This window comes from Monodon monoceros, unplaced genomic scaffold, assembly GCF_005190385.1.
Source record: "Monodon monoceros isolate NGI ecotype Baffin Bay Population unplaced genomic scaffold, NGI_Narwhal_1 Super_Scaffold_10, whole genome shotgun sequence".
NCBI classification, from domain to species: Eukaryota; Metazoa; Chordata; class Mammalia; order Artiodactyla; family Monodontidae; genus Monodon; species Monodon monoceros.
The window spans coordinates 45782366-45809111 of record NW_021703766.1 but is presented as its reverse complement, the minus strand read 5'-3'; the positions used below and the strand labels follow the sequence as shown (position 1 = coordinate 45809111).

The 26746-nt window shown below is 42.5% G+C and overlaps 1 protein-coding gene and 1 pseudogene across 1 annotated transcript; one reads left to right on the top strand and one right to left on the bottom strand.

Moving 5' to 3' along the window:
- Positions 1-7005: 7005 nt before the first annotated feature.
- On the bottom strand, positions 7006-10086 carry LOC114903227 (annotated as a pseudogene).
- An 11974-nt stretch (positions 10087-22060) lies between these two features.
- LOC114903218 (galectin-10-like) lies at positions 22061-26162 on the top strand. The gene is made up of 4 exons (XM_029236059.1): positions 22061-22090; positions 23443-23519; positions 24028-24238; positions 26049-26162. Exons 1-4 carry the CDS (start codon positions 22061-22063, stop codon positions 26160-26162), a joined length of 432 nt encoding a protein of 143 aa, XP_029091892.1.
- The last annotated feature ends 584 nt before the right edge of the window (positions 26163-26746 follow it).

Sequence of the window (26746 nt, the reverse complement as noted above, 5' to 3'; positions counted from 1 at the left end):
CGTGAATGTCTTAAAGGATCTCTATACCTCCTAAATCAAACTGCTGATTTTATTCTCCCAAACTAACTTGCTGCAGTGTCACCCATCTTAGTAACTGGGAGCAACATCCAGCCATGTTTAACAAGTCAGAAAATCAATCTCCTCCCATCAGTCCAAGTCAAGTTTTCCTCCTAAACATCTCTCATGTACGTCCTCGTTCCCATCTCTATCATCATCTCTCAGTTGGACAACTAGTAATTGATTCAATTCCCTGCCCCTTGCACTCCATTCTCCAGGATGGAGGAAGACGTATATTTTCAAATGCATATCAAGTCACACTCCCTTATCACACATCAATGGTTTCCTGCTTCCAGGTGAAAACCAAACCCCTCACAATAGCACTCAGCTTGTCATGAAACCCTGGCATACTTGTATTTCCTCATTTTTTCCTCTCACACTTTCTACTCCTACCATGCTGTGTTCTTTAGGTCTGTCATGCCAATTACACCTTTGCACAAACTGTTTTTCCACCTGGAAATTCTTCTCTCCTCTTTTATCCTAGTTAACTCTTACTCCTTTCTCAGATTCTAGATATTCTTCTTCAGGAAAATCTTTCCTGACCTCGCTGGCCAGGTCAATTCATCCTAGAATTAGCCCTCAAAGCCTTGTACCTTCCCTTTGTAAAAATCATCGTATTTGAATTTTTTTTGAGGGATTGTTGGGCAAATATTTCCATCTCTAGAACAGGAGAGCAGTGATCCAACCTGCTTTCCCCCACTTTTTAATGAAAAATTACAAACATGCACCAAAGAAGAAGATTGTTAACCTAAAAACAATAAAACAGCTAGTTATTTTACCTGCAAAACAGATTTATTCAGGAGCACCAAAGAAGTGCAGTCCAGGACATGCAACTATGGTGAACCACATGCAAGTCCAGTAAAGAAAAGGAGAGGAAACTCTTTTATAGAGGAGAAGGGAAAGCTGGGAGAGGCTGTTATAAACAAGAAGTCCACTGGAGGAAACAGAGTTTAAAGTGTAGTGGATTTTCACTGGCTGAGCTGTTTCCAAGCAAAGAGAAAATCTTTCTTCCTCCTGTTGGCGTCATAAAATAAGGTCACTTTTTGCCAGAGATGCAAGGTACATCTCTTCCTGTTGGGATCTATGAAAACAGCCAGTGGTACATGCATGAGAGCTCCCTCTTCTGGCCCTCCAACTTCATTTTAGTGAGGTTTCCCTTTATTAATTTTCACAAGAAAGAATAATATAAAGAACCCCTATGTACCTACTATCGCACTTTAATTATGAATATTCTAACATTCTTGCTTCATTTTTCCTCCTACTTACTTTTCTGGAGGATTTGAAATGAAAACTCAGGCATATTGTCATTTTTCTTATAAATATTCCAGAATGTATCTCTAACAGATAAGGACTTTAAAAACATAATCACAGGGCTTCCCTGGTGGCACAGTGGTTGAGTGGTTGAGAGTCCGCCTGCCGATGCAGGGGACACGGGTTCTAATTAGTACAGACTCAATTAGTACCGAGAGTAATGCTGCCGTGTTCTCCTTGATGCTACAAAAATTGTAAAACAAAAAGGGGGAAATGTAGTGGGATAACTGAGGACATGGAAAGGAGACGTGACCCATGAGCCCCCCCCCCCCCAGCAAACTGGGGGCTGGCGAATAAGCCAGAACTGCAAACAGTCCTGATTGTTTTGAGCACCCCCGCCCCCAACCCCGCCGGCAAACCGGGGCATGCGAATAAGCCAGAGTTGTGAACAATTCTGAATGCTTCGAGCGCCCCCCCGGCAAACCGGGGGCCTGCAAAAGAAGCATTGAGTGCTTTGGGCACTGATCCATGAGATGTCCTCAGTATAATCAGAGTGGTGAGAACGCAAGGAAATGTCCTTGTGCGACTTCAGTATAATCAGAATAATGGTGGGAACTTTGTGCTGTTCTTGCTCAAGGACGAAGCACGGCAGGTGCTCACGAAAGCCAATTATTGCTTGTATAACTAATAAAAACATAGGCTGCTGCTTTGGCACTTCTGAAATGTTAAGAAAACAAGTCTTAAAGTGTAAACCTAGATAATGCTTTAATAAAAGCTACCACAGCAAGACAGACGGCGCTGTTCTGCCTGAGCGAGCGGCAGCCCTCTACTGCTGTGCTTCGGCACAATTCATCTCGCGTGACGAGCTTACTTTCGGCCCTGTCCTAAGAAACTACAACACATATACAATGTAAATGCCACGCAAATCACTGTAAATGCCACGTAAATAACTGCCAGCATGCAGCGAATTCAAGTTTTGCTTTTCGGAACTTCCTGAAAATTTTTTTTTCAGATATTTTTGATCCACGGTTGGTTGAATCCATGAATGTGGAACCCTCGGATACTGAGGGATGACTATATAGGGAAAAAATGGTACTGTTGACCCTTCAACAACACAGGTTTGAACTCCGTGGGTCCACTTATATGTGGATTTTTTTCAATAAATACATACAACAGTGCTACATAATCCCCAGTTGGTTGAATCTGAGGATGGGGAACTGTGGACACAGAACCACGGGTACAGAGTGCCCACTGTAAAGTTACAGATTTTTTTTTTTACTTTTATTACTGATGTTTCTTTCTTTTTTTAACACCTTTATTGGAGAATAATTGCTTTACAGTGTTGTGTTAGTTTCTGCTGTATAACAAAGTGAATCAGCTATATGTATAAATATATCCCCATATCCACTCCCTCTTGCATCTCCCTCCCACCCTCCCTATCCCACCCCTCTAGGTGGTCACAAAGCACTGAGCTGATCTCCCCGTGCTATGCGGCTGCTTCCCACTAGCTATCTATTTTACATTTAGTAGTGTGTATACGTCCAGGCCACACTCTCACTTCGTCCCAGCTTACCCTTCCCCCTCCCCGTGTCCTCAAGTCCATTCTCTACGTCCGTGTCTTTATTCCTATCCTCCCCCTAGGTTCATCAGAACCACTTTTTCTTTTTAGATTCCGTATATATGTGTTAGCATATGGTATTTGTTTTTCTCTTTCTTATTTCACTCTGTATGACAGACTCTAGGTCCATCCACCTCAAGACAAATAACTCAATTTTGTTTCTTCTTATGGCTGAGTAATATTCCATTGTATATATGTGCCACATCTTCTTTATCCATTCATCTGTTGGTGGACACTTAGGATGCTTCCATGTCCTGGCTATTGTAAATAGAGCTGCAATGAACATTGTAGTACATGACTCCTTTTGAATTATGGTTTTCTCAGGGTATATGCCCAGTAGTGGGATTGCTGGGTCATATGGTAGTTCTATCTTTAGTTTTTTAAGGAACCTCCATACTGTTCTCCATAGTGGCTGTATCAATTTACATTCCCACCAACAGTGCAAGAGGGTTCCTTTTCTCCACACCCTCTCCAGCATTTATTGTTTGTACATTTTTTGATGATGGCCATTCTGACCGGTGTGAGGTGGTACCTCATTGTAGTTTTGATTTGCATTTCTCTAATGATTAGTGATGTTGAGCATCCTGTCATGTGTTTGTTGGCAATCTGTATGTCTTCTTTGGAGAAATGTCTATTTAGGTCTTCTGCCCATTTTTGGATTGGGTTGTTTTTTTGACATTGAGCTGCATGAGCTGCTTGTATATTTTGGAGATTAATCCTTTGTCAGTTGCTTTGTTTGCAAATATTTTCTCCCATTCTGAGGGTTGTTTTTCCTCTTGTTTATGGTTTACTTTGCCGTGCAAAAGATTTTAAGTCTCATTAGGTCCCATTTGTTTATTTTTGTTTTTATTTCCATTTCTCTAGGAGGTGGGTCAAAAAGGATCTTGCTGTGATTTATGTCATAGAGTGTTCTGCCTATGTTTTCCTCTCAGAGTTTTATAGTGTCTGACCTTACATTTAGATCTTTAATCCATTTTGACACTCAGATTTTTGACTGCACAAGGCGTCAGCCCTCTAACCCCTCCTGCCCCCCACCCAAGTTGCTCAAGGGTCAACTCTATATATAGGATTTGGTACTATCCAGGGTTTCAGGCATCCATTGGGGGTCTTGGAACATAACCCCTGTTGCTAAGGGGGACTGCTATATATCTTTTCCAGTTACACTTTTCATTTCCTTTGAATAAATACCCAGAAGTGGAATTGCTGGATCCTATGGTACTTCTATTTTCCTTTTTGTGAGAAAACTCCATACTGCTTTCCATAGTGGTTGCACCAATTTTCTCTCAACACTAAATATTTCACTCCACTTGCCTCTTGCTTGCATGGTTTCTAAGGAGAAGTTAGATGCAATTCTTATTTTTGCTCCTCTATAGGTGTTTTTTTTCCTATGGCTTCTTTCAGAATTTTTTATCTTTGATTCTCTGTAGTATGAAAATGATGTGCCTAGATACAGGACTTTTGTTTTATTGTTCTGGGGGTGTTTGGGGGAGGAATTTATCCCACTAGGTGTTCTCTGAGCTTCCTGGATCTGTAGTTTGGTGTTTCACATGAATTTGGGGAAATTCTCAGCCGTTATTACTTCAAATATTTCCTCTGTTCCTTTCTCTCTTCTCCTTCTGGTATTCCCATTAAGCATATGTTATACCTTTTGCAGTTGTCCCACAGTTTTTGGATATTCTGTTCTGGGTTTTTTCTTTCTTTCAGTCCTTTTTCTCTTTGTTTTTCAGTTTTGGAAGTTCCTATTGACATATCCTCTAGCTCAGAGATTCCTTCTTAGCTATATCTAATCTACTAATGGGCTCATCAAATGCATTCTTCATTTATGTAAGTTTTTTTAGTCTCTAGCATTTCTTTTTCATTCTTTCTTAGAATTTCCATCTCTCTGCGTATATTACCCATCTGTTCTTCTTCCTTAGAGCCCTTAGCATAACTCTGTAGCAAGCTTTGAAATTGAGTTGTTTGAATCCTTTGTTCTTTCTTCAGAATATTTTGGCCCTTTGGTTTGCCTTTCACTTCCATATGAATTTTAGGATCACTTTTTCCATATCTGCACACAAAGGCCACTAGCATTCTGATAGGGATTGCACTGAATCTTCAAATTGCACTGGAAAGTATTGCTACCTTAACAATATTTATAATTATTAATTATAAATATTAATTATATTAACATTTATAATTATTAATATATAAATTATATATAAATTATTGATTAATAATTATTAAATAATTATTAATAAATTAAATAATAATTAATAAATTATTAATATTTAAATTATATTAATATTTATAATTATTAATCATACTAACAACATTAAATCTTCCACCCCATGAACATGGAATGTCTTTTCGTTTATTGAGGTCGGTTGTCTGTAATTTCTTTCAATGGTGTTTTGTCATTTTCAATGTAGAAGTCTTGCACCTCCTTGGTTAGATTTACGCCTAAGGATTGTATTCTTTTTTACGCTATTCTAAGAATAGCATATTAAGAATTGGTTCTTAATTCTATTAAGAATTGGTTTCTTAATTTCCTTTACAGATTGTTTATTCCTAAGGTACAGAAATAGGGAAGAATGCTCAGAGGGCCTGAAGATGACAAAAGCAACCAGCTTTCCTTTATGTATGGCGCATCTGGGAAATTGTGGGAATGCAGGGTCCCCAGAAACTTAGGAATTCATCAGGTCCAGAGACTGTGGTTTATCTGTCTCCAGAGGACCTCAGTCTGGAGGGGTCTGGAAGGATGTGGGCCCAGCTTCCTAGGTCACACTTCAGAACCCCGGAAAGCTTCTAGGTCTTCCTAAGTGAGAGGAGACAGAAACCAGGAAAGCCATGTACCAGGGTTTAAGTCATGTCTGCCTGAACACCTGACATTCAGCTCCTGAGTTCAAACATCCCTCTAGGGCTGATTTCATCCTTGACTCATCAGTATCAAGTTCCTTTTGCCAATAACATCATTCTCTGGTCCTCTCAGCGTCACATAGGGTTCATACTGGAATATCTGTTGTGTATAAAGGTATATTAGTGTAAGAGGTAGTAATGGTTAAATTTAAGTGTCAACTTGACTGGGCCATGGGGTGCCAAGGTACTTTGGTTACATATTATTCTCAGTGCGTCTGTGAGAATGTTTCTGGACGAGATTAACATTTGAACTGGTGGCTTGAGTAAGGCAGATTGCCCTCCCTAATGTGGGTGGACTTCATCCAGTCACCTGAAGACCTGAAGAGAACAAAACAGCTGACCTTGCCTAGATCAGCTAGGCAAAAATCAGGGAGGATTTTTCCTGCCTTCAGAATGGAACTGAAACATTGCCTCTTCCTGGGCCTCATGACTTCAGACTGGAACTACATTATTTATTTATTTTTGGCAGCACCGAGCAACTTGCAGGACCAGGGATTGAACCCGCGCCCTCAGCAGTGAAAGCGAGGAGTCCTAACCATTGGACCACCAGGGAATTCCCTGGAACTACATCATTGACCCTCCTAGGTCTGCAGCTTGCTGACTCACCCTGAAGATCTTGGGACTTGTCAGCCTCCATAATCATGTAAACCAATTCCTTATAAAAAATCTCTTTATATATATAATTATGTATGTGTGTGTACACACATGTATAAACACACACACTCACACCCGATTGGTTTTGTTTCTCTAGAGAACCCCAACTAATACTTGGGTCCAATAATTATTTGTGGGTGAATAAACAAGTGAAAAGAAGCTCACATACAAAGTTGTATCCCTCCCTTACACGTCCCCAAACCTGTTCATCTTCTTCATAACATCCTGAGACACTCTCACTCTGTCTCTGTTTCAGGGACAGCACTTGAGATTTTGGCAACCTGGGCCCTTCCCAAACCACACTCCTCATTCCATACTTGGGACAACTTTCCCTTTGTGCCAAATCTGCCCTTGATGTCTTCCCTATGAGCAAGAACCAAGTCCTGGTTCATACTAGGAAGATTTTATTATCATTAGCATAAGTGTGGCAACAGGGGGATATCCTGGCATCTTCTGGGAGCTGCTCTGATCCTGCACATTATAAAAGAGTATAACGGGGTGGATATTTTCATTGCAAGATCTTCTGCCCCTCAACATACTTCCACTGAAGTAAGCACAATATCTCCCTTCACCTCCAGCATTTTTACAGACTGTGAGGGCAGGCGGTGGGCAAAGACGTAGGTGGACTTGTTATTCACAAACACCTAAGGAAAGAGATATACTGCTTGTGAGTGCAGAACAATTAGGCCTCCTCTTTCCCTTTCCTCTTTTCATTTTTACTCCGTAAAAGCAAAGCAGTTCAAATATCTCCTTCTCCAGGAAATCCTGCCGTGACACTGCTGTAGGGAATCATCCCCCAGTGTCCACTTCCTTGCCTCCAGAGCTCCCCACCCCTGCTTTACCGTGATGACAGTGGGCCTGCACTTCTCCCTCCACATTCCTGATTGTCCATGAGAGCAAGAGGCATATGGAATTCAGCTCTGAATCTCTGCTTGCACAGCATACATGGTAGTGCTCAAAAAGTTGTGTTCAATGATTTTCAATGCATAGGAGATATGTCTTCTGCCCTGAAGCACGGAGGACTGGGGGAGAATTGGCCTGTGACATAAGTGTCTTTGATAAGGAAGAGATGTGGCCAGTAGGGATTGAGAGATGTGATGTTTGAGCTGCAACTACAAACCTGGCACATTTTTGTTAAGACAAGATAAGCATCAGACCGGGAGGTAAACTTTTGTGGTTTAGCCCTATGAGGAGGAAAGGACGTGGCAGCACATATGGAATTGGTGTGCTAAAGATGGGCTTAAGAAGATGTGCTGTGTGTGTGTGTGTATATATATGCACACATACAAATAAAATGGAATGTTACTCAGCCATAAAAAAGAACGAAATATTGCCATTTGTAGCAACATGAACGGACCTAGAGAATATTATACTTAGTAAAGTTAAATCAGAGAAAGACCAATATGCTACGGATGTTACGGAAAAGCCCGAACGAACTTTTTGGCCAGTCCAACATGATATCATTTTTATGTGGAATCTAAAATAAAATAGAAATGAATCTATAAACAAAATAGAAACAGACTCACAGACATAGAAAATAAACTTACAGATACCAAAGGGGAAAAGGGGGGGTCATAAATTAGTAATATGCAATAACAGATAGAAACTACTAGATGTAAAGTAGATAAGCAACAAAGATTTACTGTATAGCACAGGTAACTATATTCAATATCTTCTAATAACCTATAATGGAAAATAATCTGAAAATAAATAAGTGAAGATAGAAATATATAGTTGAATCACTTTGTTGTATACCTGAAACTAACACAATAATGTAAATCAACTAAACTTCAATTTTAAAAAGCACATGTGGCCTTCCCTGGTGGCACAGTGGTTAAGAATCCACTTGCCAGTGCAGGGGACACGGGTTCAAGCCCTGGTCCAGGAAGATCCTACATGCCACAGAGCAACTAACCCCGTGTGCCACAACTACTAAGCCTGCACTCTAGAGCCCACGAACCACAACTACTGAGCCCGAGTGCCACAACTACTGAAGCCCGCACGCCTAGAGCCTGTGCTCTGCAACAAGAGAAGCCACCGCAATGAGAAGCCCGTGCACTGCAACAAAGAGTAGCCCCCGCTCGCTGCAACTAGAGAAAGCCCGCGCACAGCAACGAAGACCCAACTCAGCCAAAAATAAATAAATTTGTTTAAAAAATAGAAAGCACATGTATTAAAACTACAAAACAAGGCTTCCCTGGTGGCGCAGTGGTTGAGAGTCCGCCTGCCGATGCAGGGGACACAGGTTAGTGCCCCACCCGGTCCGGGAAGACACCACATGCCACGGAGCGGCTGGGCCCGTGAGCCATGGCCGCTGAGCCTGCGCGTCCGGAGCCTGTGTTCCGCAACGGGAGAGGCCACAACAGTGAGAGGCCCACGTACCGCAAAAAAAAAAAAAATACAAAACAAAAAATAGGTGTGTTGACATCAGATCAGATCAGATCAGATCAGAGTTGGACTCTGTTTCTCCACAGCAGCCCCACCACAGCCATGGTGCTCCACGCCCCTCACCCTTAGGGCCCACACACCTGGTGTTCATTCTCCAGCACCAAAAGTCGAAGCTCAAATGGCTGCCCACGGCTTCCCTGGCACAAAAGGGTCAGAAGAAGCTATCTCTTCCTCTTCCCATCCCCCTTTCATGGAGGCTGTTCATCACCATCATGTTGTTCGTGTAGACTCAGAAATGGAATGCGACGTTGCTGCCTCTCTCAGGACACATGCACAAATCCACCACAAATTCTGGGTTCTTTCTGCAAAGACAAGAGAATGGCTCCCTCATCCAGGCCTTTACTGAAGAAAACAACCTCCTCAGGGACAAACACAGTCCTTCTCTCTCTCTCTCCCTCCCTCTCTCTCTCCTTTCCCTTCCCCCACCCTCTTTCTCAAAATATATACCTTTCTTACTTTGCCATCTCTCTCTCTTTTTCTCTCTCTCTCTCTCTCTCTCTCTCTCTCTCACACACACACACACACACACACAGGAAGGAAATTCCCAGTGTAATCTCACACTTTTGCATGAGCCACCTCAGCTCATTCTGGTGATTAAAGAAGACCAAAATGTTTCCAATGAGTGTTCCCCAAAATGCTAACACTCTCCCCTTGTGCTTCACCCTCCATCACACAAAAACTGGGATCTACTCACCCAGAGAGACACAGAAGATCTGCCTTGATCTTCACCGTATAACCCACAGTCAGGGAAACAGACTGCCAGTAGGGGTTCGGCTATGGAAGAGATGGATACATCGGTGAGTGACAGGCCAGTGTTTTCTCTCCCACACTGTTGCCCAGGGAGAATCAGGACATATAACATGGTTTTCTCTTGTAGCTCAGAGACATTAGCAGACCTCCAACAAGGAGACATTAATCTGAGTCCAGACATGCACTCAGAGGCACAGATACACATATTACATACAAACACCTCCAAATCCAGAGAAAAAATATACAAAAGGACAATTATGCAAATCCAACGATTCCCACTGACACACATATGTACACATTCTCTTTCCCATCCTCTACCAGTATTCATTCAATGATTTGTTCCCAGGTGACCTGGCACAAGAAGCAGAGATAGCCAGATTCCTTCTTCCCATCCTTTATACCAAGGATTCCATAGTCTCCAGTTGGGTCTTTCTTCCCTATTGAAACTGTTGTGTGCGAGTCTGTCTGGAGAAGGTGCCCTATAAATGCTGTTAGGAGGTGGGTCACCCCTGATCCTTTTGCTCAGGCTATAGAGCCCTGCCTGCTATTCTTTTGAAATTTCTGACTCCAAGAGTGTATTCAGTCCACACTATCCAAAGTCCACTGTGATAATAAGAAGCAGCTTCTAACTGGAGATGCTGATATGCTTAATCTAAGTGCAGTTCTAGGTGTCTACTGATAAGCCACAATGATAAAATTATAACGAAGAGCTCCCTGGCTACCCTACTTCATAAAATTGGTGCCTGACCCATGCTATATGCAACTCACTCTTCCTCTGACATCAAATCTATTCCAGAACCTTTGCTGGCAATTTTCCCATTCACCCTAGACTTGGAGGAACACACCACCTGGATAAGGGTCCCAGCTCTGCCACTGTGGGACCTTATTAAGGAAATTTAACCTCTGCTAGACCCATTCTTCTTATATGTAAAATATTTGATGGACATAATCCCAAATCAAAGGGTTGTTAGTAAAGCAATCAGAGGGATCCATCCATCATTTATCTATTCATCCATCTATCCATTCACTTGACAATTGCTTATTGAGTGACTAACTGGCAGCAGGCTTTGTACTATTTGCATAAATGGAAAAGAACAGATAAAAATCTTGCTCCATGGAGCTTATACTCCAGTTGGAAAATATATGCAGTAACTTTTAAAATATAATACACAAGCAAAATATATAATGTATCAGAAGGGGATAAATGTCTTGAAAAAGATGTTGGTGGACTTCCCTGGTGACACAGTGGTTACGAATCCACCTGCCAGTGCAGGGGACACGGGTTCGAGCCATGGTCCGGGAAGATCCCACATGCCGTGGAGCAGCTAAGCCCGTGCACCGCAACTACTGAGCTTGCGCTCTAGAGCCCGCGCACCACAACTACTGAGGCCCACACGCCTAGAGCCTGGGCTCCACAACAAGAGAAGCCACCACAATGAGAAGCTCGCACACCGCAACGAAGAGTAGTCCCCGCTCGCTGCAACTAAAGAAAGCCTGCGCGCAGCAATGAAGACCCAACGCAGCCAAAAATAACATAAATTAAATAAATTAAATTTTTAAAAACCCTTAAGAAAAAAAGATGTTGGTAATGGAACAGAGCAGTCCACAGAGGGCTTAATTTGAAATAGGCTAGTTAAGGTAGTCCTCATTGAGGAGATGAGATTTGAGCAAAGGCTTGGAGAAGGTCAATAAAAGAGCCATGTGTATCTTGGGGAAGAACTTCCAGTCAGAGAGATCGGCTACCAATATGGACCACAATGTGAGAAGGCAACGTGAAGTTTTGAGGAACAGCAAGGATGACAGTATGACTGGAGTAAAGGGGGAGAGAGGCAGGACTTGAACTCGGGATATGGAAAAGTAGACCATAGGATGTTTGCTTTAAGTGAGATGGGAGCCCAAGGTAGAGGAGAGGGATCTGGTCTCATTTATGTTTTTTTGTTTTTCTATAAATTTATTTATTTATTTAATTTTGGCTGCGTTGGGTCTTCGTTGCTACACGTGGGCTTTTCTCTAGTTGCAGCGAGCGGGGGCTACTCTTTGTTGCAGTGTGCGGGCTTCTCATTGCAGTGGCTTCTCTTGTTGTGAAGCACAGGCTCTAGGCACGTGGGCTTCAGTAGTTGTGCCTCGTGGGCTCAGTAGTTGTGGCTTGCGGGCTCTAGAGTGTAGGCTCAGTAGTTGTGGTGCACGGGCTTAGTTGCTCCGTGGCATGTGGGATCCTCCCGGACCAGGGCTCGAATCCGTGTCCCCTGAATTGGCAGGCGGATTCGTAACTGCTGCGCCACGAGGGAAGCCCTCATTTATGTTTTAAAAGGATTTCCTCTGCTGCTGTGTGGAAAACAGACTGTAGGTGGACTGGACAAAATAAGAAAGACTACTCATAAGGCTATTACAGTAATCCTGGAGAGCGGTGATGGGGACCTGGATGAGGCTTGTGGAAATAGAGTTGGTAGAATTGTGGAGTTCAGTAAAGAGTCTCCCACCCATAGCAGTGAAGCCTGCAAGCCTTACAACACTGGACATGGCAGAGGCTCCCCATTCATCCTCTCCCTTCCCTCACAGTGATAGAGGTTATGAGTTCACCACCCCAGAAGAGCTCACCATCCCAGTGTCCCAAGCACTGAAACCAATGACACTGGCATCTGCAAGGCACCAAGAACCTTGGAGGCACAGGAAGTCATAATCAGGGCATGGAGCCTCACCTCTGACACAGACAGTGTAAGGTGGAAAGTGCTGACTCTCTATAACCAGAGGCATCGCAGGCAAGAGAAACCAAAAACGTGTGCTATAGCACCACCTACTGGAAAAGCCTCTAATTTCTAACTTGTTGAATTGATAGAATCAAGAGGAAGAGTGTTTGCTACTTCAAAAGTACAGGCAGAACAACAATTCATCAAGCACCATGAAGAACCATGGTAACACTGTACCACAAAAAGAAAATGCCAATTCTCCAGAAACCAAACTTAAAGTCAAGGAATACTGCAATCTAACTGATAGCGAATTTAATACCTATCCCTCTCAAACTCTTCTAAATTATGAAGAGGAGAGAACGCTTCCTAACTCACTTTTTTTTTGGCCAACGTCACACTGATACCAACACCAGACAAAGACAACACAAACCAAAAACAATTCAGGGCATTATTTCTTATGAACATAGATGTAAAGATCCTCAACAAGGGAATCCCTGGCAGTCCAGTGATTAGGACCCAGCGCTTTCACTGCTGGGGCCCGGGTTCAATCCCCGGTTGGGGAACTAATATCCCACAAGCCATGTGGTGCAGCCAAAAAAAAATCCTCAATAAAATATTAGCAAGCTGAATAGAACATGTTACAGGATCGTACACCATGGTCAAGTGGGCTGTATTCCAGGGATGCAAGGATGGTTCAACATCAAGATATCAATAAATGTGATACACCACATTAAAAAAATAAAGGATAAAAACCATGTGATCATCTCAATAGATACAGAAGAGTCTTTGCCAAGATTCAACCCCCAATAAGGATTAAAAACTCAATAAATTGGGTATAGAAGAAACGCACCTCAAAATAGTAAAGGCCACATATGAAAAACCCACAGCAAACATCATGCTCAAGGAAAGCTATCTCCCTAAAATCAGGAACGAGACAAAGATGCCCACTCTGCCACTCCTATTATACATAATACTGGAAGTCCTAGCCAGAGCAGTTAGGCAAGACAAAGAAAAAACGGCATCCAAATTGGAAAGGAAAAAAGAAAACTGACACTGGTTTTGTTTTGCTTTTTGTTGCTTAGTTTTTTGTTTTTGGTTTTGTTTTTAATATTTATTTATTTATTTATTTGGCTGCATCGGGTCTTAGTTGCGGCATGTAGGATCTTCGTTGTGGCATACAGGATCCTTCGTTGCGACACGTGGGCTTCTCCCTAGTTGCAGTGTGTGGGCTTCTCCCTAGCTGTGGTACACGGGCTCCAGAGTGTGCGGGCTCAGTAGTAGTTGCAGCACGCAGGCGCAGTTGCCTCACAGTATGTGGGATCTTAGTTCCCCAACCAGGGATCGAACCCGCGTCCCGTGCACTGGAAGGCAGATTTTTAACCACTGGACCACCAGGGAAGTCCCTGACACTATTTTTGGATGTCATGATTTTATGTACAGAAAACTCTAACGACTCCATCAAAAATTATTAGAAATTATAAATGAATACAGTAAAGTTGCAGGGTACGAAATCAACAGACAAAAATATGTTGCATTTCTATAAGCTAAAAATGAGCTAGCAGAAAGAGAAATTAAGAAAGAAATTGCAGGGAATTCCATGGCAGTCCAGTGGGTTAGGACGCTGCACTTCCATTGCAGGGGGATGAGTTCAATGCTGTGCAGCATGGCCAAAAAATAAAAGAAAGAAAGAAAGAGAGAGAGAAAGCAATTGCCTTTACAATCACAACCAAGACAGGAATAAATTTAACCAAGGAGGTGAAAGACCTGTACGCTGAAAACTATACGACATTGAAAGAAATTGAACAAGACACAAATAAATGAACAAGACACAAATCCATGTTCATGGATTGGAAGAAATAACATTGTTAAAATGTCCATATTACCTATACAATTTACATACTCAATGCAATCCCTATCAAACTTTCAAAGACATTTTTTACAAATAGAACAAAAAATTCTAAAATTTATATGGACCCACAAAAGACCCCAAAAGCCAAAGCAATCCTGAGAAAAAGGAACAAAAGTGAAGATCATACTCTCTGGTTTCAAACTATATTAAAAAGCCATGGTACTGGCAGAAAAACACGGTAATCAAAACCACATGGTATTGGCAGAAAAACAGGTACATAATCAATGGAACAGAATTGAGAGCCCCAAAAGAATCCACCATATACGGATAATGAATTTATGACAAAGGAGAAAAGAACATACAGTGGAGAAAGGATACTCTCTTCAATAAACATTGGAAAAATTGAATAGCCACGTGAAAAAAAAAAAAGAAAAACAATTACCTCATACCATACACAAAAATCAACTCAAAATCGATTAAATACTTGACTCTAAGACCTGAAACCATAACACCCCTAGAAGAAAACATAGCCAGTACACTGATTGACATGTCTTAGCAATATCTTTCTAGATATGTCACCTGCCACGAGGGAAACAAAAGCAAAAATAAACAAATGGAACTACATCAAACTAAAAAGCTTCTGCACAGTAAAGGAAACCATCAACAAAATTAAAAGATAATCTACCAAATGAGAAAAGATATTTGCAAATGATATATCTGGTAAGAGGTTAATATCCAAAGTATATAAAGAACTCCTACAACTCAACAACAACAAGAAAACAAACAACCCAATTAAAAAGCGGACAGGGGGGCTTCCCTGGTGGCGCAGTGGTTGAGGGTCCGCCTGCCGATGCAGGCGACGGGGGTTCGTGCTCCGGTCCGGAAGGATCCCACGTGCCGCGGAGCGGCTGCGCCCGTGAGCCATGGCCGCTGAGCCTGCGCGTCCGGAGCCTGTTGCTCCGAGGCGGGAGAGGCCACAACAGCGAGAGGCCCGCATACCGCAAAAAAAAAAAAAAAAAAAGCGGACAGGGTATATGCCCAGTAGTGGGATTGCTGGGTCATATGGTAGTTCTATTTTTAGTTTTTTAAGGAACGACCATATTGTTCTCCATAGTGGCTGTATCAATTTACATTCCCACCAACAGTGCAAGAGGGTTCCCTTTTCTCCACACCCTCTCCAGCATTTATTGTTTATAGATTTTTTGATGATGGCCATTCTGACTGGTGTGAGATGATATCTCATTGTAGTTTTGATTTGCATTTCTCTAAGGATTAATGATGTTGAGCATTCTTTCATGTGTCTGTTGGCAATCTGTATATCTTCTCTGGAGAAATGTCTATTTAGGCCTTCTGCCCATTTTTGGATTGGGTTGTTTGTTTTTTTAATGTTGAGCTGCATGAGCTGCTTGTAAATTTTGGAGATTAATCCTTTGTCAGTTGCTTCATTTGCAAATATTTTCTCCCATTCTGAAGGTTGTCTTTTCGTCTTATGGTTTCCTTTGCTATGCAAAAGGTTTTAAGCTTCATTAGGTTCCATTTGTTTATTTTTGGTTTTATTTCCATTTCTCTAGGAGGTGGGTCAAAAAGGATCTTGCTGTGATTTATGTCATAGAGTGTTCTGCATGCAGGATCTTTAGTTGCAGCATGCGGGATCTTTTTTTGTTTAGTTGCAGCATGTGGGATCTTTTTTTAGTTGTGGCATGGGACTCAGTTGCAGCATTCAGGCTCCCAGATGCGGCATGCAGGCTCCCAGATGCGGCATGCATGCAGGATCTAGTTCCCTGACTAGGGATCGAACCCGGGCCCCTTGCGTCGGGAGCACATAGTCTTAACCGCTGGACTACCAGGGAAATCCCTAAACTTGTTTTCATTCATTAAAGATTAATCCTATCCAATACAAATTAAAAAAAAAAGATTAACCCTAGATCAACATGATACTTTAAAAACTTGGGATAGTTTGTTACATTTAGAAATATTTTATTGTAAGTACTCATGTTTAAGTCAATTAAATAAAGCTCTTTTACAAATTAATTTTAATGACACCATCTGGAGGTAGGGACATGTCATATTTACAATGTACAGATAGACAGACATCCAGATAAAAACAGACAGATCTCATGGCTTTCCTGCTTGAGTTAAAAAGTCCTCTTGGGGCTTCCCTGGTGGCGCAGTGGTTGAGAGTCTGCCTGCCAATGCAGGGGACGCGGGTTCGTGCCCCGGTCCGGGAGGATCCCACATGCCACAGAGCGGCTGGGCCTGTGAGCCATGGCCGCTGAGCCTGCACGTCCGGAGCCTGTGCTCCGCAACGGGAGAGGCCACAGCAGTGAGAGGCCCGCATACCGGGAAAAAAAAAGTCCTCTTTTACCTTTTTATCTTTCAATTTTAGATTATACTAATTCTGCCAAGGCTGCAGTCTCAGGTGATGTGGGCTTTTACATTTCAAGAACATGATAACAGTTATAACTTTAAGTTTTCTCCTTGGAAGACTTTTGCTCTCTCAGGCTCAAAATTTTGAAAAAATGTTTTATCAACCCAACTTTCTTTACAGTTTTGGAATGTCAAAAGAGCTCCATCCTGGCCATTTAAGAGTTAAGAGAAGTGCTTACAAGCATTGGCTTCCTTCCAGTTGTACATGAAGCCAGGCAGAGTTCCAGTGAGTGATTGTTCATCATGGAGCACTTTGGCCTTTGAGCACAGTTTCCCATTATTAATTTCATAGCCTAATTTGCATATGATCTGAACAACTTTCTAAGGGCGGTGTGATGGATTAAATGTGTGCTACTTCTGAGTCTATTTCCCCAAGGGCTTACCCTTGGGAGGGTTTGACTCTCTTACCTGTCTCGCTTTCTCCCTCTGACAGACTGAAACTGCCGTGGCTGCTTGAGCTCTAGGTGATCAGCCCATCATGCACCTCCATCAAGCAGAATTTACTTAATGACTGTAGAAGGATCCCCTGTGGGATGGCTGCACATCACAAGGACTGATCCTCAGACACCTCTGCCAAGTTCTCAGTCACCTGAGAATGCCCTGTGCCGGAAGGAGCAAAAGTCCCTTAGGAGCTGTGCAGGCTCAGTCTCTAATTTCACTAGCAAACAGTTTGTTCAGAAAATATCTATAAAATCTTTCCAATATAAGCCAAATTTTTACAAAGGCCAGCCAACCTAGTTTACTCCAAGTCCCAAGAAAAACAGCTCAAATAAAATTCAGGACATCATTTAAAGTAATGATGTCTGGGGCTTCCCTGGTGGCGCAGTGGTTGAGAATCTGCCTGCTAATACAGGGGACACAGGTGCGAGCCCTGGTCTGGGAGGATCCCACATGCCGCGGAGCAACTAGGCCCGTGAGCCACAACTACTGAGCCTGCGCGTCTGGAGCCTGTGCTACACAACGAGAGGCCGCGATAGTAAGAAGCCCGCGCACCGCGATGAGAGTGGCCCCCACTTGCCACAACTAGAGAAAGCCCTCACACAGAAACGAAGACCCAACACAGCAAAAATAAATAAATTAATTAATAAACTCCTACCAACATCTAAAAAAAAAAGTCTTATAAATAAATAAAGCAATGATGTCTGGATATTAGGAGAAATCAGCAAAGCGCCTGAGGAATACCAGGAAGTGGGTGGAGCTCAAAGGGCACCAAGCTGGTACCAAGCACCTGTTCAGGGTAGACTCTAGGTGTCCTCCGGTGGGTGTCTTTAATATCCTGCCAACTATTCCAAGAATATGTCAATGGAAATTTAATTTAAAAGTTTTTTGTAAGGGGTGCAGGGACTTCTCTCAAGCCAAACTGAGAATTACAACCCAGGAGTCAGACTCTCAGAAAGCACTTAGAACTGTTCCACCTGTTAGAAGTTGAAGGCACACTCATACATATTTTCTAAACAAAGGATAGTACATCAAAATGGCATATTGATATTTTACATAAAGTTCACCAAGGATACACAGTCCAGGTAAACACTTACAAAGCAAGCAACAAGTCACCATGACGCCCTGCTGAGATGGGAAAGAATGCTATTCTTTTAAGAAGTTACATTGCTAGCATCAGAATAAAGGGGAAAAAACTCTTTACGGTCCAGTAGGCACTCCCATCTTTGACAAGCTCTGATTAATGTGTAATGCAGATGCACACTGCACATTAGGGAGAGAGGGAAGAGGCCCAAATGGACACCTTTCATGTTTACATTTTCTTTTTTTTTTTTTTTTTTTTTTTTTTTGTGGTACGTGGGCCTCTCACTGTTGTGGCCTCTCCCGTTGCGGAGCACAGGCTCCGGACGCGCAGGCTCAGTGGCCATGGCTCAAGAGCCCAGCCGCTCAGCGTTATGTGGGATCTTCCCAGACCGGGGCACGAACCCGTGTCCCCTGCATCGGCAGGTGGACTCTCAACCACTGTGCCACCAGGGAAGCCCCATGTCTACATTTTCTTGACCTGCCTTTAAATATAAATTTTATTTCGTCAGGGCCCTGGTTTTGACCCTCATTAGGAGGTCCTGTTGCAGGGGGACCCCACGGGTAGGAGAGAAAGGAAGTAAAAGGATTAATCATTCTCAGAGACACTCCTGGTATTGACCCTTGTTAGAGGACCCTGGTTTTGACCTTCATTATAGAGTCCCGGTAATTTGAATGTGGTCTAGATACTGCTGGAAACTGATAGCTTAAATTTGGCCTTGGGTGTGATTCAGAGCCAATAAGTTCATCTGAAAATGAGGCCTGTGAATGTGAATGAGTGATGTGTATTATTATCTATTACTGTTATTTGTTTAAACTAAATTGGCTATATGCAAACTAAAGGAAATCTTGCCCTTAAAATGGCCAACATGGGGCCCTTCTGATGTTCTAAAACTGGTTTTTGCATATGCAGTTTAAAAAACTTGGCTTCTAGGAGGAACCTGCATTTCTCTTCCTGTGCCTCTGAGATGTAAATATTCTACCAGGGCTCTCAGGAACTCATCTTATTTGACCATCTCCAATTCCTGAGACTGGAGGAAAAAAAGGTAAATGAGGCTTTTTAAAAACTGAAGCAGGGAGACTTCTCTGGTAGCCCAGTGGTTAAGACTTCGCCTTCCAATGCAGGGGGTGTGGGTTCAATCCCTGGTCTGGGAGCTAAGATCCCACATGCCTCGCAGCCAAAAAAAAAAAAAAAAAAAAAACCCAAAACATAAAACAGAAACAATATTGTAACAAAATTCAATAAAGGCTTTAAAAATGGTCCACATCAAAAAAAAAAAAAATCTTAAAAAAAAAAAAAACACTGAACCAGGAAAACTATGAGATCTCTGTGTCTATACGAATGTATGTCTGTGTACATTATAGATATATGTCTTTACCTTTGGATGGTATTATATCAAAATTAATTTGTAAATGACCTCTATTTTTTTTGGTTTAAAGGCAATTAAGCACTTATATAAATTCTCAAAAATATAAAAGAAACTAACCCAAATGCATTTCAAGTTCACATGATCTGGGAAATATTTAGTATTAAGTTAATGTCTGGTATTGAAGATAGTTTAAGCTTGTTGGTTGTATTAATATAGACACGTCTTTAGGGTCATCAAGATTAAGTATGACACTTTTATTATACCTAGGTTTACTGAAAATCAATAAGATATTCCTGTTGTAAAATTTGTCAACAAGGAAAGTAACTGGATAGGATGAAATGTTTAAGTAAGTTAAATGTAAATAAGATAAGAGTTCTGGGGTGAACTCTTTGGGAATAATTACACTTTAGGAATGTCTACTTAGAAATAGTCTCTCCAGACTTTTGTTGGTGGTGGTGGTAACTTCAAACTTTAGAGTTTTGCTAAATTAAGTAATGGGAGTTCACTGAATATCCAGATCATTTCAAATAGGATAAAATACTGCAATATTAATTCCTCAACAGGTCTAAGTTTACTACTTTTGTCTACTTACGAGAGAGAAATGAAAGATGTTGCATTTATTAGACACACATTTATCAGTACCACACTGAGGAAAGAGGTTATGTGATGAAAAGATACATCTTTCTAGAGGTAATAGAATATGTTCATAAGTTTGCCAATCAGGAAATGCTAATATGTTCACAACTGCTTGCTTTTTGGTTTTCATTAGACATTAAGGTTTTTAAGAGTTAAAACTGTAATGTAAAATTGAAACTACTAGAAACAATAAGGGAAACATTTCAGTAGGCAAGGAAAGTAAGAATGTGTGTTTTCAGTAAAAGAAGGCATGAGGAATGGAAATGCATTTTGTTAAAGGGAATAAAAGTAATGTGGTCCTCAAGCTGCTTATTTCTAAATGGGAAAGGAAATAAGGGACATGGGCTTCCCTGGTGGCGCAGTGGTTGAGAGTCCGCCTGCCGATGCAGGGGACACGGGTTCGTGCCCCGGTCCCGGAAGATCCCACATGCCGCGGAGCGGCTGCGCCCGTGAGCCATGGCCGCTGAGCCTGCGCGTCCGGAGCCTGTGCTCCACAACGGGAGAGGCCACAACAGTGATAGGCCCACATACCGCAAAAAAAAAAAAAAATCAGATGCCTCATGACCTGCAACCACATTATGCATACTGGAAAAGGCATCATTTATGACTTTTTTTCCTTTTTTGGCCATACCATGTGGCATTCAGGATCTTAGTTTCCCGACTAGAGATCAAACCCGTGACCCCAGCAGTGGAAGCACGGAGTCCTAACCGCTGGACCGCCAGGGAATTCCTGGAAAAGGTATCACTTAAAGGACTGTCGCCAACCTAGATAAAAGAACCCATACCAAGTATTCTTAACTAGCTCACACACAGCGAAACTGAAGGGAACTGACTCCTGAATTCATATTTCCCGTGTAAGAAGAGCCTCTGCAGTGGACTGGTCTACAGAAAGGACTGCTGACCCCAAATTACACCCACACTAGGACGAGAAAAAGGCAACAGCAGTGGTAGGCAGCTGACCCAAAAATCTGGACCCAGCCTTTAAGAGCCATTCTACTAATTTAACTGAACTGTTTACCAAATGTTTGTCTCCCTATCAACACTGAAAATTATTGCTTTACCTCTAACCATACTATGCCCCTAATGTTTAGGATGGAAGGAAAATTCTCTGGGGAAGCTGTCAAAGACTATAACTACTCATGACATGTATCACTGCTTGCTTTAGGTCTGCTGTTAAAAGCACATGTACAATGTTTGTGCAACAGTTCGATATAATTTATAAAATGAATAGCCTATGAAATGTTTCCCCATCCGCATATCTCTGAGCTTGTTCACTATGTCTGATTAGTTTTCCCCCAATGTGGATAACTAGGCAAATATATATATGAAGAAAAAGGAGGCCTAGCACCAGAGGACATGGTGGACCCAGGGCCAGCAGCAACCAACCTGGCATTGAGGGACAAATATTGTGCTCTATCAAAAGATTTGCAGACAAAAGGGAAAATGATAGAGGAACTTTTCACCTACTGAGGGATGGCAAAGTCATTCTGGCTCTCACATGATATAACTTGAACTGTATGCTGACCAGAGTGGCCTGTTTTGTGGCCTATTGAACATCCACTGTACATCTGCTTTGGCCACTGAACACAAAAATGCATTTAAAAGTCAAAATGGAGTGACCGTGGTTCAGGCATCCGAGATGGAGCTGGACGGCCATTGTGGATGGGATTTGAGACCCACTCCTGCTTTGCTGAGAACCTGAATTTCCTGAGCTGTGTCAGACTCAGGATGACACCAGCTGCTCTCAAAGCAGTGTCTGCTGACAGTTGTAACCTTACGGTCTCAAGGCCTCCTCTTACAGCTACTAATTTTTTTCTTACTTTGGGAATAGTAACAAACAAGAAGGCCGAAGACATAGCCTTCTAGCAGAAGGCACTAGAGTCTTTAGTCAGAGGAGGGGATGAGGGAGTGTGTGCAGAAGTGCAAGGAGGTGAGGCTGTGCATTTGTCTTCATGGCTCTGTGTGTGTGACTACAGCACACCAGTGCATGTTACGGTGAGTAAGAATGTAGGGAGGCATGTGTGACATGATGAACTGCATGTCTTTGTGTGACTATATGTGAATGTGTGTGTGTGAGAATCTGTGACTGGGTGTCGATCGGTGAATATGTGTGTGGATTTGTCTGCATGTGAGGGTTCTCCCCTACACAGCAGTGACTGTTTAAATGACTGTGGGTCTTCCCATGTGTATCAATGTGGATCCTGGTTGGCAGAAGTGGTGGCCTTGTGGCCTGGGAGTTACCCAGATCTCATCTCTGAGCATTAATGAGAGCAGAAGGAGTGATTCCTTGGATGCCTCTTCTCAAGAAGAGTGAGAGAAGGTGACCTCAGACTGTAGGGCGCTGCATCTCCAGTCTGGGTGCACACACAGTGACCACTCGCTCCACCTCAGGTATCCTCCCCAAGTCGGCCCTTCCCATTGCCTCACAGGAGGAGGGTGAGCAGATCCTGGACCCCAGGGGAAAGCTGTTGGGAGACTTGGTTTCAGAGAATCAAATCACCTGAAGCTGGAATGAACACATTCAGCCTCGGTCCAGACAGTTTACAGCAGATTTCAGTCAACAACTTGTAGATTCTCCCCAATTCCTTTCCTGTCCCACACCCTTTGTACAAGTACTGACTGCGTTCTCAACAACATTGTATACATTCTTGAAAGGACATGCATTCCCCTTGATAATTCCGATGCATATGCATATACATCTACATCCCACACACAGGGGTTTCCTTTTCCATTATTACGTCCCTCTCTCTTTAAACAAATGTTTTTCACTGGAGTGAATTTTTACACTTTCATATTTTTATATCCTCAAGTCTTGTCTTCAGAGTTTCAGATGGTAGAATAATTGCAGGCAGTATTCCTGAAAGGGTCCTCCCCCTTCTGACAGGTCGCCCCTGTATGGACCCTGCATGTGCCAGTGATTAGGCTAAAGGTTTTGCTCATCTATTCCTGAGAACACCCTATGAAGTGGGAATTTCTGATAATCCTCCTTGTACCAAGCAAACTGAGGCAGGGAGAGTTCAAGTAATGGATCTAAGATCTCACTGCTCGTAAGGGGCAGAATCAGGATTCGAATCCAGGCAGCCTGGCTCTTGAACCCTTGCTCTTAACTATGATCCTCTCATCTCTTCAAGGACACAGGGACCTGACTCTCGTGAAGTGGGGAGATTGGGGCCCTCAGAGTTTGTTCTTTGATGTGTAACCTGCTGCACCCCTGGGAACTGCTGTAGGAGGGGAGCCCACACCTGGCCTTGCCCCTCATCCACTCTTGTCTCCCCATGGCAGGTCCTGTACACATGGCATGTGTCCTTGTCTATTGGTTCTTCAGTGACAATCAGAGGGAAACCTGCCATATCTTTCAGGTGGGTACTCTATAGCCCATGGGTGGGGAGGTGAAGGAGAAGTGAGAATATTAGAGTATGGGGGCGGGCAGGTCACTTCATGTATGAGTGATGTTAAAACATGAAATAGCATAATGGTAGCACAATGCAGATGCAGGTCCTGGAGACCCCTGCAGTACCAGGAATTATGCCTGCAGTTGCAGAACTGTTGGCAGGTCTTGGGGTCTGGGAAAAGGGGTCAAGGCTTTGGCTCTTCATCAAGGGTCATAGGACTTCCAGCAGATAAAGAACCAGTAGCCCCAGGCCAGTGACTTCTGCTCAGTTTGAATCTTGGGCCAAGGAACAGGGCATCCTGCTATCCTGGGCAGGATAAGCTGAAGGAGGCCCACAGGAACAAGGATTACAGTATCCCCCAGGAAGGCCTTCCTTCTACCAGGGAGGAATTGGGAAAGAATGTGTATGTGTATGCCAAATGTGGGTTCCCCCACAAGAAGAGGCCTATTCAACATGCTATGTGCTTGCCCATCAGCAAGAACCCAGAAATGCAGGTGGATTTCCACACTGGGACTGATGAGAACTCAGACGTTGCCTTCCATTTCCAAGTGTACTTTGGCATATCTGTGAAGATAAACAACCGTCAGAATGGGAGCTGGAACTGTGATGTGGCATCCTCTGGAATGCCCTTTGTGGATGGCCAACCATTTGAACTGCACATCTCGGTGCTGCAAAATGAGTACCAGGTAAGTGCACCCAGGAACCATCCATTCCACGGCCTCTACAAGCTCTCAGAGGAGGACACAGCTCTCCCTGGCCTTGCCCCAAGTGTCCTTCAGGGTCCATCTCCCATAACTACTCCTGCCCCTTTAATCACAAAGCACCCTCTGCTCGTACCGCCATCCTCAGGTCTTTTCCTAAATCGAACCAGGGTCAAGATCAGCTTACCTGCCACTTCCCTCAAGGTGGAGAATTTGCTCTGACTTCACCCATAGTTATCATTTCTACCTATGCTGTTATTATTTGAATTTTCATGTCACTAAATAGTTAAGATATGCATATGAGTAATTTTAATCCATCCAATATAAGTCTTTCTCTCACTCTCAAACCAGGACAACTGTTACCAGTTTCTTTACACTCATTCCAGAGGTAATATATGCTTATACAAGTACATCTAACTATCTACCCCTTTATATATAAAGTATATACTTTTATTAATGGATAAAAATATATACTTTTATCCATTTTATATATATATATATACTTTTTTTTTAAAGAAAAGGTGTCATGAGTTTCTCTATATATCACACCATGAAGACTAGAGTTTATTTGTGATCTAAGAATATATCTTAGGGGCTTCCATGGTGGCGCAGTGGTTGAGAATCTGCCTGCTAATGCAGGGGACACGGGTTCGAGCCCTGGTCTGGGAAGATCCCACACGCTGCAGAGCAACTAGGCCCGTGAGCCCAAACTACTGAGCCTGCGCATCTGGAGCTTGTGCTCAGCAACAAGAGAGGCCGCGACAGTGAGAGGCCCGCGCACTGCGATGAAGAGTGGCCCCCACTCGCCGCAACTAGAGAAAGCCCATGCACAGAAACGAAGACCCAACACAGCCAAAAATAAATAAATAAATAAATAAATATCTTAGATCCATGACGTTTCATAATTTAATGTTTGCATAACATTCCAATAGAAGGATTACCAAAAATGATTTAACTTGACCCTTATTAATGCACATTTAGGTTGTTTCCAATATTTTGCTCTCAAGAATGATGCTGCAGTAAGGTTTCTGTACGACACTTTTGTCATTATCAACCTCCCAATACTTACATTGGAGGAATAACTGGTTCAAAAACCATATGAATTTTAAATATGACAAACTAACACCCAAAAAATGACTGCTTCTGAAGAGTCTCACCAATAAAGAATATGTTCAAATATTCTGCCCTTTTTAAATGGCTAGGCAAAAAAAATAATATTTTTTAAGACTGAGGTAGAGCATCTTTTCATATGTCTATAAGCTGTTAAAATAATATCCTATTTTTAAACCATCTGTACTATTCTACCTCTTTAAGACCACTTGAGTTTCATTCTTCACCACCGTCACCCCAAATCTAAGGTACTCAAAGAAAAAACTGGGTGATCAGAGTAAATGGCAGCAAAGTTTGCAGAACTGAAGTGTATGCATTCAGTGAACACTTACCAACCCCTTAGCCTGTGATGCTCTGTGCAAGAGACAGGGAGTCAAGATTCATGAGACACAGTTCTTGGCCATGAGAAGCTTCTAAGCTAGAGGAAAGGCCACGCAAATATAGACCGTGCAACAGAGAGTGGTAGAACCTCCCTGGAGGAATAAGAGAAATACAGAAAACAAAGCGAACAAGTCTCCAAAACAGTCCCAAAAGTTAGCCTATAAAAAGAAGCATATCTACTGGGTTTCGAAGTTTGAATAGGGGTTTTCTGAGTGGATAGTGTGTGTACTAGGGCAGAAGTAGAAAGGAAGACTGAAAGTTTGTTTGGTGGCATACTGTATTTCTGACCCATTTTCCCTTCCAGGTAACGGTAAATGGCCAAAAATATTATAGCCTTGCCCATCGACTCCCACCACAATCTGTGAAGTTTGTGCAAGTGTGGAGAGATGTCTCCCTGTCCTCAGTGTGTGTCTGCTAAAGAGGGATGTGACCAGACTCCCCATTATCAAGGAGGTCCCTCCATCTAAGTGACCATGTGACTCCCAGAGTTCGCTAACAGATTGGCTCCTCCTCACCCTTCCCCAAAACTTGATCATTAAAACTTCTGAAAACTTAACAGGGTTTGGTTCTTGCTTTGGGGGAAAAAAGAGTAAGTGGTCATCACCAAGAGGGGTGTGAAAGTACTATAGAAAAGATCAAGGAATCTAAAAGCATAGCTATTGCTCTGACACAAGGACTAAGGGACAGGGTCACTGAAATGTCTGCAAAGACATTAGTAAAAATATCCTTATATAGTACCTACTATATGCCAGACACTGAACCAAAACCCTTCCCCCATTTCAGACAACTAAACCAAGATATAAGGCATCTGTCTATATACACAAAGCTATAATTGGTGATATGGGGAAGAAACTTTGTAATTTGAGGGAAATCAGGTGAAATTCATAAAAACTACTAGAACTGATAAACGAATTCAGCAAGGTAGCAGGATACAAGATTAACATACAGAAATCGGTTGCATTTCTGTCTCCCCAGGAATAGGAGAAAATAGGATAATAGTCA